General features: G+C 38.5%; 2 protein-coding genes across 5 annotated transcripts in view; one reads left to right on the top strand and one right to left on the bottom strand.

The window, feature by feature from the left end:
* Positions 1–84: 84 nt before the first annotated feature.
* PCLAF (PCNA clamp associated factor) lies at positions 85–9,619 on the bottom strand. 2 transcript variants are annotated; one of them, XM_001498560.5, is made up of 4 exons: positions 9,441–9,619; positions 9,082–9,162; positions 6,928–7,090; positions 85–1,110 (listed from the first exon to the last, which is right to left on the bottom strand). In XM_001498560.5, exons 1-4 carry the CDS (start codon positions 9,484–9,486, stop codon positions 1,065–1,067), a joined length of 336 nt encoding a protein of 111 aa, XP_001498610.2. In that variant the 5' UTR covers positions 9,487–9,619; the 3' UTR covers positions 85–1,064. The 2 variants fall into 2 exon arrangements, with proteins under 2 accessions (XP_001498610.2, XP_023511310.1); XM_023655542.2 differs by lacking the exon at positions 6,928–7,090 and having other exon boundaries at positions 9,441–9,615.
* A 2,997-nt stretch (positions 9,620–12,616) lies between these two features.
* The window catches only part of TRIP4 (thyroid hormone receptor interactor 4), a 57,132-nt gene continuing 54,032 nt past the window's right edge, over positions 12,617–15,716 (top strand). For 2 of the 3 annotated variants that reach the window (XM_014733956.3, XM_001498595.6), the window contains exon 1: positions 12,617–12,889. In XM_014733956.3, coding sequence (XP_014589442.2) covers positions 12,789–12,889 — 101 coding nt within the window. In that variant the 5' untranslated portion in view covers positions 12,617–12,788. The remainder of the gene's footprint in view (positions 12,890–15,716) is intronic. The other variant, XM_070234698.1, reaches the window with a different exon arrangement.

Raw genomic sequence — 15,716 nt, 5'->3', positions numbered from 1 at the left:
AATGCACTGATTTGTATTGATAAGAAATAAAATAGAAATATCTAGTGGGCTATAATCTTAGGAAGCACACAAATGAATAATCTATTTTGAAAATAAGTAAGTATTCATTTATTACAAAGAAACTTCAGAAAAACATACCTGTTAAAACATGGTTAATTTTAACAACAGAATGTCAGTGAGCAAAAAGTGTGATGAGGAAGCAAGAATATCAATTATTAAGCAACATTATACCCACCTCTTCAATTATACCCTTGGTTATCTTGAAAAATATAATGGTAGTTCTAAGGACTTTGGACATAGCTCTGGGTTTATGCCATGATTTGCTTTTCATGTTTTATTGATTTCCAACTTTAAAAGTATAGGCCCAAAGGGTAATATTTTATGATACTGAATCAAATGCATATTCTAGGAAAATTCCTCTTTTTTAATGTAGTTTATGGAACCTTCCTGCCTGATTCTACGCTAGTATTTTATCTTGTTGTTGTTGTGAGAAGCTCTATCAACCGTTTAAACCGTCAGGAGCAAACTGCCCTTAATTTTTCTAAGAAGATAGTCATCCAAATTTTTTCAACATTGCATCATTGGCCCCCTTTCTTAAAAAAGGTGTAGGTTCAGTTTAATTAATACTGAATTTTTTTAATGTGCAAAAAATCTAACTCTGCTTTTTAAAGCAAAGAAAAGGAACAAAAATATGGCACCATTCCAATAATCAAATGCCAATAAACATGGCAGCAGTACAAAGATCTAAACAAATCTCAAATACAGCAGATTCATAATTAGAACACCATGCAATGATTTGTTTTTAGCAAGTACAAGGAGCTTAGTAACAGGTAAAAGAAACCAAATACTGCATTATATTCAGTACTAAGCTAAGTAACCATAATTAATCTTACAAACTCACCAATATCGTAACTACTTGCTTTTGAATAACTAAATGTAAGCCTCATTTTTTAAATTAAATGCCTATTGAACAAAGCTAATTGGAACAAATACATTTATGCAAATTTACATCCCAGAATACCAGAGTAAACAGGAGACGTGAGTCAAGGATGAATAAAATAGTTCTATTCTTTTTCGTCATCTGTGTCATCAGGTGGCAAAGGACGTGCTCTGTGGAAAGAACAGAGAACTTCAGTAGTCACCCTAGTATCAACTGTTTAAAAAAACAAAACAAAAATAGTTACAAACTTGTATAAATCAGGAACATTAACTAACAGTGCAGTGGTCTGGTCAAGTGCCTAGAAATAAGAAAAAATTAAACCCCATTAATTGTCAAACACCTACAAATTACAAGTACTAGAACAACAAAATATTTTTTTTTAAAGATTTTATTTTTTTCCTTTTTCTCCCCAAAGCCCCCCAGTACATAGTTGTATATTTTTAGTTGTGGGTCCTTCTAGTTGTGGCATGTGGGATGCCGCCTCAGCATGGCTTGATGAGCGGTGCCATGTCCACGCCCAGGATCCAAACCAGCGAAACCCTGGGCCACCGAAGCGGAGCGCGAGAACTGAACCACTAGGCCACAGGACCAGCCCCAACAAAATTTTTAACAATTTATTTTACCTGTTAATTTGCTGAATAAAGTGTTTCTCCTTTAAAATATGTTGTCATTTTCATTAAAAAGGGAATCTGTATTTCTATAGCATTTTCTTTCCACATAAGTGGATTGATAAACAGAGTATAATCCTTCAGCAAGAACTTTGTGATAATAAAAAGCAAAAAAAATTAACCAACCCACCTGAGCAGAAAAAAACATTGCAGGTTGTCATATTTGTCTGTATACCCTTTTGAACCATATGAATGTATTACCTGATTAGAAAAACCCCAAAATTGTTTAAGTTGGCATATGGTAGTCATAAATTTTGAAAAATAATTTATATTATCCCAAAGCGATTTTGTACTTATTACCTTTTTTTATAGTCAATTAAAAACGTACTCATATATCAGAATTTTTTTTTAGAGCTAATGAGGATTTGTGAGATCTGTTCTAAATAATCAGTTTTCAAATTACATCCATAACCCAGGATGGTCATAGAACTAGGTAGTGAAAGAAGGAAGCTAAAACGAAGGTATTCTGACTTGATATCAGAGTATCATTGACTCACCTAGTATTAGATTACCAAGAGGTCTTCATTGTATTTTCCTGGACATTAAATCAAGTTAACAAATGAACACTAAACTATCACGACCCAAACTTCCTTTTTGCGAGGACCTGGTTTACTTGAGGTACCATAGTTCTTTTCAAGGTTTTAAGTAGTCTTTCTTGATTCTGACTCTCCCGCATGCAACTGATGGGAGTTTGCCTTTGTGAGAAAAATAAAGCCATAGGAGTAGCCATATTTCAGATTATGAGTTATAGAATTTTAGCAGAAGTCCTTCTTATAAACTGAGAGTTTACTATTTACTATCAATATCTAAAATCTATTGATTTACTATCTATAAAGGAGTAATTACGCCTCTCTTAAACAAAGGCAAATCTAAGAAAGGGACCTAAAGGAATAATATAAACCTCTATTACCTAGTTTTGTTTTTTTTTTTAAAGATTGGCACCTGAGCTAACAACTCTTGCCAATCTTCTTTTTTTTTCTGCTTTTTCTCCCCAAATCCCCCCAGTATATAGTTGTATATTTTAGTTGTGGGTCCTTCTAGTTGTGGCATGTGGGACGCCGCCCCAGTGTGGGCTGACGAGTGCTGCCATGTGCATGCCCAGAATCCGAATCAGCGAAACCCCAGGCCGCCAAAGCGGAGCACGCGAACCCAACCACTCAGCCACGGGGCCGGCCCCTCTATTAGCTAGTTTTATGTCACAGATTTTATTACACCATGGATCAAAGTTCTTTATGAGAATATATGCGTAATCTTTCTCCATATGGTGGAAAGCCTGTAATATGCGTTTTATTGCTATGATGATCAATGGTATAGCTATATTTGGCTATATTGCCAAATATTTTGTTTCCTTAATGGAAGTCACAAATAATTCAAGAGGACTGTAATATATTCTAGAGCTAATATTGACTACTAGCTTATTCATAGTAGAAAGAGAAAGAACAAGGAAGATTGATGCCAGACAATGAGAGGGAACTAAAAGAGACATAAGATCATAAAAACAAGTCTATTAAAAGGCTCTATCCAAAATGCATCCCCTTGGTTGTTTTTTATTGAAACCAGAAATCATAATAGTGATATAGCAACAAAGTCTAAAATTTACTTATTGCCCCAGAGTTTGCCATTCCTCTTAAATATCTCCTAAGATGGATAGTAGGCACTCAATAACCATTTACTAAATGACTTTATGAACAGTATTGAATAATTCTTAAAATTTTATATGCATAAACATCACTTTACATGTCAAACGTTTTGTATTAATTGCTCTTTCAACCATTTATTTTTATTTAGCTTGTGTTCAGTGCAAATCAATTCCAAACACAATGCACAATCCAAAACAGATGTCCAATGTTCAGATATGAAGCAAAAAGGAGTGTTCATTTACATACACGGATCTCATATAGCTTGAGATCTATTGGATCTGGTTGTTCCTGTGTGGGTTTCTAAAGGTGGTAAATGTTGGATTAAGAGTACTGTGGCCATATTGGATACTGTAACATCTAAGCATCAGTGTGTGAACATGAAGATTTGTAAACCAAAGATTTCATGGATTATCTATTTCTGAAAAGGTTTCTATACTTCAAGGCAGTTGAAGAAGTTTTACTTCCTAAAATCAAGTCCACTTAGGTTTAGGACAGGTTCTAACTATCTAAAAATATTGACTGACATAGAAAGTGTTCCAAATGTAGCTATTCTGATTCATAAAGGTTTTTTTTAATATTCACAGAATGAGCACAAAAGTATTGTGAATGTAATGCAGGCAAGTTTCCAGTCTTCACTTCCCAAATAGTTACTATACATTATATATGCCTTCTTCATATATTTGCCTCTTAATTTTAAGATTTGTCAAATATGCCTTCAAAACAGATCGATTTTTAAGTTTTAAAAATTATTCACCATATGCAGAAATAAAAAGCAGTATTTAAAGATTGGTTGAAATCAATACACGTCTAATCTCTGAATCAAGTGATCCAAGTTAGCTAAATGAATCTTACACTCGTTGGATGGGAAAGTGTGATAGGAAGTACCTGTCATTTGACTTTTAAGTGTAAATACAAGAATTGCTCATACTTGGATTTGTAGTAGATTCCAATCCATCATTGCCCTGGCACATGTCACTTACTACATAAAGTCAAATGCAATGTCATATCCAAAGCCCCAGAGGAAAGAATTAAGTTCCCAAGAGAACAGTGAAAACAATGTAAAACTTTACATAATAGAGTATATCAGCACTGAATTAGGACTGCTGAAATAATACATAGAGGATTGACAGTAACACCTAGTGGTTCCTTTCAATGTACACATAAATAGAATCACAGAAACTTTATATATTACCTAATCATTTTACAGCCTTCTAGATTTAATGAACCAAAGTGAAAACCGAGTCTCCATTCCACAGCTCATCCTTTTTCTCTAGATCAAGGTGAAATTATTCTTGTTTTCAAGGCAGAGTTTTAAATGTCTATATTTCTTAAGCTACATGTAATCATGTCATTAATTTTTGATGTTGTCTCTTCAATCTTGTGCATGAAACTCCAGATTTAATATCGGCATTCAAATCCTTCAGATGCTCTTTAAACCAGTCCAATTTGAGACTCTAAACATTTTCTGTGTTAAAAGATCAGTAATTAGTAGATTTTATGAAGACCTGTTTGTCCCTTGCCACACTTTCCTCCTAGATGCCATACGGAGTGGGCTTTAGAATATGGGTTGGTGAACTGTAGATGTTTCTTGGCCTAAGTCTCTTAACAGTAGAGATGTAGAAGGGCAAGCAAGATCACAAGGAGACTGGCTGTTAATTGCACAGCACAGCTGGCTGCTGTTGTTCTTGTTGTGGTTTCCCATGGTGGCTCTGGCGTGCTGACTAGAGGAACGAATGTATAAATCTGTGTGGGTAGAAGTAGCACCAGAAGTAGCAGCCGCATACTGAGGCTGGCCACCATCTCCTTGGCAATGTTGGTCACTGTATCTTGGGTCAGGCCTGCCGCTTGGTGCGCTGGATGATCACAGGCTTCTAGCTGATGTGGGGAAGGTAGCTGGCAGGGTCTTAAATAGGGGGCATCATAATGGCAGTGACGTGGCATTACCCACCCACCTGTGCTCACCACTCCTGGCCCCTAGTCAAATAATTTGCTTTTAAAACAAAATATTTCAAAGTTGTTTAGAGACCCTGGACCATATTACTTATAAACGTATAAAAAAAGGGGAGGAAGAAACAACCAAGTTTCCATTGCCTTTGGCATTATTATAAGTGGCATTATTTTTTTCCTCATTCTTCAAAAAACAAGTATGTTTGTTGTTGAAAGTTGGTAACACTGAGTATGAGGAGAGTTTTGTTTTGTTTTGTTGTGTTTTTTTGTGAAGTAGATTGGGCCTGAGCTAACTTGGCCCTCTTTTTGCTTGAGGAAGATTGTCACTGAGAGAATATGTGTGCCAGTCTTCCTCTATTTTGTATGTGGGATGCCACCACAGCATGGCTTGATGAGTTGTGTGTAGGTCAGCACCCGGGATCCAAACCCATGAACCCCGGGCCACCAAAGAGGAGTGCAGAAACTTAACCACTATGCCACCAGGCTGGCCCTGAGAGATTTCTTCCCAGAGATAATCACTATTGATATTTGGTATATTTTATACAGACATTTGGTATATTTATATCCATATCTTTTATACAATAAAGATTGTACTTTCATATCCAAAATTTCTGCTTAACATTTACCGTAAGCATGGGGCTGGCCCGGTGGTGCAGCAGTTAAGTTCCCACGTTTGGCTTCTCGGCAGCCTGGGGTTTGCTGGTTCAGATCCCGGGTGCGGACATGGTACCACTTGGCAAAAAGCCATGCTGTGGTAGGTGTCCCACTTATAAGGCAGAGGAGGATGGGCATGGATGTTAGCTCAGGGCCAGTCTTCCTCAGCAAAAAGAATAGGATTGGCAGTAGTTAGATCAGGGCTAATCTTCCTCAGAAAAAAAAAAAAATTTTACTGTAAGCATTTTACTGACATTAAAAGCTTAAAGCTTGATTTATCGTAAAAAGCTTGCACCTGAACTCAGTATGTGTGCAGTTTTATCCTCACCTTGTTTTGTTTTGAAGTATTCTTACATATTTATAGAGAAGTTGTAAAGAAAATACACCTTGGTGTTAGTTTTGATTGTTTTTAAGTGGTGGAGATTTCTGTACTTTACAACTTTTCTACCTTAGCTATATATTTCTTTTTTTTTTTTAGGAAGATTAGCCCTGAGCTAACATCCATGCCCATCTTCCTCTACTTTATAGGTGGGACACCTACCACAGCATGTCTTTTGCCAAGCAGTGCCATGTCGGCACCTGGGATCCGAACTGGCAAACGCCTGGCCGCTGAGAAGCAGAATGTGCGAACTTAACTGCTGCACCATTGGGCGGGCCTCTACATTGGTTATATATTTCTTATGGAGGTTGAACTAGTAGTTTTTTGGGGGCACAGGCTTAATGGAATTCAAGCTAGATAAACCAACATGGAAATTGCTTTTGGGAAAAAAAAAAGGGTATAGAAAATAGACAATAAAAATTAAAGAATAAAGACAAGAAGTTCACGGTTAATAATGTAGCACTTATCTAAATGGTAACTGATCCTCTCTGAGTGACTGGAATGAGTAAAAATAATACCTTTCATTGATGTTTGAAATTTGAGAGTGACTTATAATAAGATTAGCACAAGCTGAAAAAACCTCTGGTTTGTATTTTCTTATCTTCTCAAGGAGAAACCTTAAAATTACTCAATATTCTATTGTCTTGTATTTTCAAGAATATAAGTATTTTCTTTATATTCCAGAATATAAAAACTTACTTTCTCTTTGCTTTTCCTAAGCCACTGCTTCCTGCCTCTTCAGGAATCCGATTCTCTTTTTCAGAATCTTTAGGGGACAGCCTGAAGAATTCTCCAATTCCTTTTTGCCACTTGGGAGTTGGGCGCACACAAACTGGATTTCCTCCTGCATACTTATTTTCAGCTATAAAATATAAACAGATGGAACTAATTAAGAACTAAGAATATAGTCACCATTCCTTAAAGGGAAACATAATTCTTTAACATCAAATCTAAAGGATATTAAATGGTATTACATCCATCTTAAAGAATTAGAAAATGTGACATGATAAAGCTGTATTCAGTCAATAGTACATTATACATTATTATACATAATGTATAATAATACTTTATTATAGTTATCCTTTAGCCTAGAGAAACAGTTTTAACAAAGTTTTTACAACTGGAAAATATTTTTCATATTTTGTCCACAAGCAGAGCTATTCACATCACCACATAGTCTTATGTACTATCATACTAAAATTTGACACACTTTTTCCTAATATAAAGTAGCATCATGTAGTATAAACTGCCAAATTTTTACTTAATAAGGTCATTTAAAGGACATATAGAAGGCAAAACAAGTATACATACAGTAATGTGCAAGTTTCCGCAAAAATAGGTTCCACTTTTCAAAGTACTTGGCTCCGTTTCAGTTCACAAGGTAAATCCAATTCCTGATTATTTTAAAATAGTAATATAAAGGAAAAATTGAGGGAAAATTCCTGCCCCTTTATAAAGTAATGATTGGAATACCAAGAGGAGCAAATTATTGTTACTACATGTATCTTTTGCTTTAAACACATTTGTCACAAACTCTAGCAGTTAAAGAAAACATAAAAGTTGCTTCCATATATACTGTCTGAAATTATATTGCTTGTAATTTTTAAAAAGTACAAATAGCCTTTAAAAAATAATGATCCTTCGGTTCATAATTTTCCCGAAGGAACCTTATGAGAATGATTTCTCCACTACAAAGTATATAGCAGCAACAGACTTCAGCACAGGATTCAAACCCAGCTCTGCTGATTTAGTTGTGTGACCTTTACCAAGTTACAAGCGTAAACTTTTTCATCTTTAAAATGAGGACATTTCCAATTTCATACAGTTGGTTATTGATTAAAAATAGAGATCTGTAAAATGCCTTAATGGATGCATTTGTCCAACACATTTCATTCATTAAGGATCTATTCAGTTGACTCTGGTGATTCAATAGTAGACCAGACAATGGGATGTGGCCCTACTTGGAATTTAGTCTAGCAGTACAGGGTATGATATTCCCAATAAATTCATCTACTTTCAACATTTTAAACTACTATTCCTTTTCATCTAAAGAGAATGAAATAGTAAATATTTCTAATGAAATGTTTTAAATAGGGGGAAGTTTGCGTTAACTTAAAAACCCATGAAGTCCTTAACAGTGCTCCACTGTATGTTCTTAATTAGACCTAGTGGAATTAATCTTCCCAACTGCTCAATTTCCTACTGAAAGGAATGAGGCACCAGATGGCACGGTATTTTCTCAACCTCTCCTTGCACAGAAGGAGCTGTGTGAAGCTATTTCCCTGACCTGATTTTCCCCTCCTAATGTCCTAAAGGCAGAATCAGGAGCTGCAAAGTTGGAAAACACACAGACAGCACACTCTAAAAAAAAAAAAAGGAAAGAAAGAAGGAAAAAAAGAAAAAGAAAGAAGGAAAGAAAAACATACAGAAGTGAAAACAAAAACGTTTACACTAAGAAGATAACGTGATTAGCACTGTTAACTACCGTCCTAGTTCTTAATCTAGTAAAGGGGCGCTTAAATGGCCTCTTACAAGAAAAAGCCATCTGTCAACAGTAAGAAAAATGAAAACGCTAAACCAGAAAAAGAAAAATAGTTTTGAAGATAAACTGTATCCGTCCCTAACCCCTAGGCTCGAGATTCCTTTCCATGTGACCCACACTTCTACCCGAGCTCGCCAAGAGGCCAAGGCCCCCTCATTTTATTAAGGGCAAGGAAGAAATTGGGGCGTGAGGATCTTAGGAAAACAAATTCCACGGTGGGTCAGGGGGTTCGCAGATCGGGAGAACTGTAGTGCCAAGCCTCATCCCCTTTTGAGAGGGTTCCTCCAGGAGCTTGCAGAGGCGCTTTTTACCTTTCCTCGACGAAAGCGACGTGGAATTAGTGGCAGAGGTGGAGGAACCAAGCACCTTCCTGGGGGCTCGAGAAGCCACCACTGAGGAGAGAGGCAAAGGAGGGCGTTTAGAAGAGGGCAGTAAGGTTCCGACACCGAGTCCCAGTAGCTACGTTCTCACCACAGTCCCTATGCCAGCTGCTTGGAGAGGAGAGCCCCGCAATCCAGAACAGCAGGGTAACCTTCCCCCGTCCCCGCTGCTTGCTGGCCGGCTGAAGCAGTGAGGCAAACAAGGCGGTAGAGAGACCCGGCCTCTCCCGCCCTCAGCCGGGCTACCCAGAGAACCCCGTATCCTCCACTACCGTGCACGACTGCCTCACCTTTTCTGTAGGTGCCTGGGACACTGTCTGCTTTAGTCCGCACCATGTTCAAACGCGAGGAGATGAGAGCAACCAATTGACTCTTCAGCCGCGGGTGTTTAGCGGGACAAGGAGCCGAAAACCAATCTCCCGCCACAGTTTAAATTGGTCTCTTTCCCGCGCGCTCCAGGGACTCTCCCGGACCGCCGCTCCCATTGGTTCCGCGCCGTTCCCCCGCAACCAATCGCCAGTGTCCAGTGATGACAGCGGGGAGGCTTGGTGAAGCGCTGACCCGTCCATCAACTTACAGAAGCTTGTGATTCGCACCCGCCCCAGGTGGGCGGTGCCAGGGCGCTTTCCTGGGGCCCCATGTGTGGGTGCCAAGATTCTAAACTAGGGAAATCGGCCTGCTTAGAAAGGAAAACCCAGGAGAGACAGCGAAAGCCAACATTTCTTCAAAAGTTACCTACCACAAGGTTAAATCCATAATGATTGAATCCTGGAAGTGAAACCTGAAATGAAGCGGACTTTCTGTTGCAAATCAAAATAAAGTGAATTTTAATACTACGGGCATGAACTCTCTCTGCAGTGTTCATAACAATTCTATGAAATGGGAGAAAAGGAAGCAAACACAATTTATTTACAGGACTTTTCTGCGTTTTTAGGATGTGAAACTAAAGAAAAAACTGAGTGAATGGTATATAGATACACACATAAAAAGAAACAAATTAATAAAACGTCTTCCTTAGACTGCTATGGTCTCAGAGTTTCTTAAAAAAAATATGCTAAATGTGCTAAGGGTACATGCCTGGCACACAGTGAGCATAACTCTAGAATAGGAGCTCTTAACTATTTTCTATCCCTATGCCTACCTTCTAATTATTAACAATACCACTGGGGAGTGATTTTCACTCTCTGAATACCGTGCATAAAACATGATCAGATGAGCTTGACTTGCGATGTATTTTGTTAAATGCTCACCTTAAAGACAACCGTGAAAGCATAAGCACAGCATTGATTCTCTCCAATAAATTATGCTTGAACTTTCCGGGAAAATAGGCTACTCAGTTCTTCAACAGAATCAACAACTACTCTGCGTTTTAGAATTAAAGAATCTAGACAATAGGTTAAATTAACATTATAATAGCAGGAAGTGTATTGGAAATTATCTGTAGCTTTGTCTAAACCTTGGAGTCTAAGATTACAGCCAAATTCCTACTAGAAAAATCAATAAGCCTCAGGGTGTTCCTTTGTTCTTTGTCATCATGTCCCTCTCAATCGTTCCTTCAATGCACATTATTTCCTTTTCAGTTAAAGTGGCTTCTATAAAGCCTGAATTAAGAATTAGAACTCATATGCCAGATGACTGCAGAGATTACACCTGAGTGGAGGATCCACCAGTCCTTCCTCCTAGTCCACGTGCCAAGTAAATTGCTAGAAAGAATTGCAAGAATGTATACCTTTGCACACAGAGGCAGTCTACATATTACTATAACTGTGTTTGTATGTTTGTCTTTTTAATACCAATTATGATAGAAAAGGATGCATGTTAGAGTAAAAAATTAGGAAAAAGGCAGTAATGCCTAGTAAAAAGTCTTAATTTAAACGTTTGCTTTGCAAAAGTGCCTCCCCTTACAGTTAAATAAAATAGAGCTGTGTGGTGTGAACTTGAAAATTTCAAAGGGCTAGGGAATTAAGAAAAGTTGTAGTATGTATGAATGAAGTTTCTGCCTAAATTTATAGAAAAGAATATCTTTAAGTCATGTTAAATAGGTATGCTTGCTTTGCTTAGGCAGAAATGCATTTAATAAATGATAATGATTGTAAATGTCATTACATTACATTACATTACAAACTGGAGATTGCAATCATTAACGTATGCTTTATGAAAAAGAATATTTTTATTCTGGAGGCTCTAGTAATTTCATCATAATATGTATGATGTACTGAGTCCTATTGCACAAAAAAAGTCGTAGTCTGTCTTCAAGAAATTAACATTTTAGGGGCTGGCCTGGTGGCACAGCAGTTAAGTGTGCACATTCTGCTTTGGTGGCCTGGTGTTCTCGGTTGGGATCCCAGGTGCGGACACGGCACTGCTTGGCAAGCCATGCTGTGGCAGGCATCCCACATATAAAGTAGAGGAAGATGGGCACGAATGTTAGCTCAAGGCCAGTCTTCCTCAGCAAAAAGAGGAGGACTGGCAGCATTTAGCTCAGGGCTAATCTTCCTCAAAAAATAAATAATAAGTAAAAAAAATTAACATTTTAGTTATGAGAACTAAACAGATACAGAAACAGGTAAACGATTTAGATACTTAAAATTAGTATTAAAGGTAGTGGATTTTTATGAAGAAACAAAATGTGTACTCAATAAATGAATGTACCCAACCAATGAACATCCAGAGTATTTTTTTAAAGCTAGAAAATCATATTTTCCAAACTAATAACAAAGACAATCTACACTCAATACACTTAGATGATTTTGATTATTTATGTCAATGAAAATATCAGCATAAAAAGGTGAAACAGCATTCCATTAGCATAATTACGTAGTCTAAATAGCCTAATGGGAATAAAGAACCTGTAAATGTAAACACAAAGCCAGCTAATTAAATTTATTGATGAAAAATGTCAAAAATATTATGCTCTCCAGAAAAGTCTTGCTAAATTTTCCCTAGTCCGTTGTACCAGTGGAGTAGGAAGTAGCAAAACTCCCTTAAATCTAGTCATCTTGGGTTGAAAGACCTTTAACTTAAAAATCACTACAGAGAATTCATGTGGAAGGTCTTCAAAGCCAAATCCCAGCACATGTTTTATTAAGGTTTTTTCCCCTCCTCGAGCTTACTGAGTTGTCTTGGCCCTCCTGGAACAGACCTGGCTCAAAAAATTAAAAGGAAACAGGTTTTAGTAGAATGAATCTAGTATTAGAACACAGGGAACATTAATAAAACCACTACTACCAGAGCAAATGCTTACAGCGCTTACTCTAGCTTCCAGGCGCTCTTTTAAATGTTTTACATTAAACCAGAACATTTTAAAAGCTGGCCCCTCAGGTTACGGGGTATTGTTTTGTTTTGTTCCTAAACTGTAGTTTCTACAGGCATTTGTAGCGTCTTAGCAGAATTCCCAGATCTCGAATCCTAAATCGTACGACGCGGAAGAATCACACGCAGATTGAGCTGTGGTACAATCGAAAAGAATTCCGGAAGTGGGAAGGCGGAGGTGGGAGGGATCTGTGTTGAGGGCGGTGCGACCGCGCGGGGCGGTGCAGGCTGGCGGAACCCGCGCTAGCGAGGTCGGTGTTGCGAAGGGGACTAGTCCGGCGCGGGACGCGGGGCTTTTGCAGCCCAGCTGGTTCCGGCCGGGGAAGATGGCGGTGGCTGGGGCGGCGTCCCGGGAGCAGCTGGTGGGCTGGTGCACCCAGCAGTTGCAGAAAACTTTCGGCCTGGATGTCAGCGAGGAGATCCTGCAGTAAGACCAGTTTGGGTCCGAGGCGGGAAGGAGCTCTGGGATGTGCTCTGGCTGAGTGAACGGGGAAGCGGGGAGGACTAAAAAGTTGATGAGTGAAGTAATGTGATAAAAGGGCTGTTGTTGGTATCCAGGCGCGGGGTTTTGACCTGCGGCTTTATAATTTAGCTTCTGGAATAAGGTGTCATGCTCCACAGTCGGCCGATGGGGCCCTTTTTCCTAGGAGAACGCCAAATCCGTGATAATTGGACCTGTAAGACTGTCCGGGAGCCAGTTTCCTCATAGATCCTGGAGAGAAGGGGCAAGCCAAATTGTCTTTCCATAAATTCTTTACACTGAACATTTTAGTTTGCCCGATGTGGGTTGTGTCAAATAGGACCTGGAATGTAAATGGGGGCGGCGTGGTACAGTGCAAATAACTCCTGACTCAGGAGTCCCAGGTTCTATTTTTGTTGTCATTTACTAATTTTGGAAGCTTGGGCAACTTAATTTCCCTCTCCGTGCCTTACTTTCCTCATTTATAAAATGAATAATTAGCAGAGTTTATCTTTAATCCTTATGATTTTTACAAAATGGAGATAGTGACATGATTTAATATCTGTTTTCAATTATTTATTTAACAAACGTTTGTTGCGCTACTGCATGCAAGGTGCTCGGGCAACAAAGACCATTGAGACAATTGGGTTCTGCTTGATTGCTGAGTGCCAGGTGTTTTGGGAGCACGAAGTAAAAGACTCATTGAGATTTGAGAAACTCAGAAGGTTTACTGCAAGGGATGACTTTTACCTGAGAACTAAAGGATGGATAAGGTGGGGGTGCAGTGTTCGGCCGAAGGGAAAAACGTCTGCAAAAACTGGACTTGATCAAGGAACCTGGAAGTGTTTCTTGATTTGATTCTTTGTTCATTGATGCTGAAACCTAAATGGCAATTCTAGGGCTTTTGTAGGAAGCAATGTGAGTTTGGGAGAAAATAGACTTGTTAGGAAGGAGACAGTTAAGAGAGCGTATTTTGAGTGATTTTTTTTTTTTGAACCCTGGGATAGACTATCAAAAAACCCAGCCAAATCTTATGACTTGGCTTTACCCTTGTTTGAAGGCATATCAGGTTTTAATTAGTGTTCAAACATCTTATAAAGCTGTGGAATGCTGTCAAATAAAATAATGAGACTTTGCAATATACCAAACCGAAAAAAGTCGTTCAGTTAAAAAAAACAAAAAACAGGGGCCGGCCGGTGGCCGAGTAGTTAAGTTCGCATGCTTGGCATCACCGGCCCAGGCCTTCGCCGGTTGGGATCCTGGGGGCGGACATGGGACCGCTCACCAAGCCATGCTGAAGCGGCGTCCCACATAGCACGACCAGAGGCGCTCACAACTGGAATATGCAACTGTATACTGGGGGGCTTTGGGAAGAAAAAAAAGGAAGATTGGCAACAGTTTTTAGCTCAGGTGCCAATCTTTAAAAAAAAGATTGTGGCTTTTTTTGATGAATCAACAGTGGAGTATGGATAAATGCACTGTTTTCAATCTCAGAATCCAATTTTATCTGCTTACACACTATCAGGAAAATTCTAATTCTCATAGATTGTGGTTTAACAGCTCATTTTGCAGCCTTAGATTTTATTCTGTTAAACTTATCTACACCTTTAAAAGAACAGTGATTAGAAATTTCTTTTAATGTCAAAGAGCTAAGTATGGCTGAACACCTGCTTGCTTGCTTTTTTTTTTTTTTTTTGCTGAGGAAGATTGTCCCTGAGCTAACATCTGTAGCCAATCTTCCTCTTTTTTTTTTTTTTTTAAAGATTTTATTTTTCCTTTTTTCTCCCCAAAGCACCCTGGTACATAGTTGTGTATTTTTAGTTGTGGGTCTTTCTAGTTGTGGCATGTTGGGTGCCACCTCAGTGTGGCCTGATGAACAGTACCATGTCCGTGCCCAGGTTTTGAGCTGGCAAAACCCTGGGCCACCGAAGCAGAGCATGTGAACTTAACCACTTGGCCACGGGGCCAGCCCCAGTCTTCCTCTTTTTACTTGAGGAAGAGCAGCCCTCAGCTAACATCTGTGCCAGTCCTCTTCTATTTTGTATGTGGAACGCCACCACAGCATGGCTTGATGAGCTGTGTGTAGGTCTGTGCCCAGAATCCAAACCTGTGAACCCTGGACCACCGAAGCAGAGCGTTTGAACTTAACCACTACACCACCAGTCTGGCCCTGGCTTGCATTTTTTAAATCATAAGTATAAGTTAGACAAGACTTATTCAAAACTTGAAATAAACACTAAAGCCACCTATAATATATTGCTATTTGAACCACTTATTAGGTTTTCACTAGTTATTGCACAACAGGCTATGATGTCATGGTGAAAGCATTTGCTGTGTAAATTTGCTGTGCCTTGCCTAACATTTGAGAATTACTCAGGTGTACTATAGTAGTGTGCCAACTTGAACAATTTGGCATGAGTGGCCCGAACTTTTTAGAAAGACAGCAGAGAGCTGTTACCTTCCTAATCAATGACATGTTTATGAAACATTAAGATCTATACACAGAGTTAGCAAAATAAACTTTGTTCCACAGTCTGCCTTAGTTCATGTTTTGGTTGATTCTATTTCAGTAAGATTTCGTATATAACATATTTGGATTATGTTGTTCTTTACTATACTTTGCTAAATCGTTAAAATGACATTTATTTAAATGTTTCTGTGACTCTTTAAATACTTCCCTAGTGGTTTGAATACTTCCGAATTAAATAATCCCTTGAGGTTCCTTGCATCCCACTGAGTCCTTGATAGCAATTAATCTTTCAATGGGGGTTGGTAAACTTGAGGATTAAACTGA

Source organism: Equus caballus, chromosome 1 (genome assembly GCF_041296265.1).
Source record: "Equus caballus isolate H_3958 breed thoroughbred chromosome 1, TB-T2T, whole genome shotgun sequence".
Taxonomy (NCBI): Eukaryota; Metazoa; Chordata; class Mammalia; order Perissodactyla; family Equidae; genus Equus; species Equus caballus.
The sequence above is the reverse complement of the archived record's forward strand: the minus strand, read 5'-3'. Positions and strand labels throughout refer to the sequence as shown.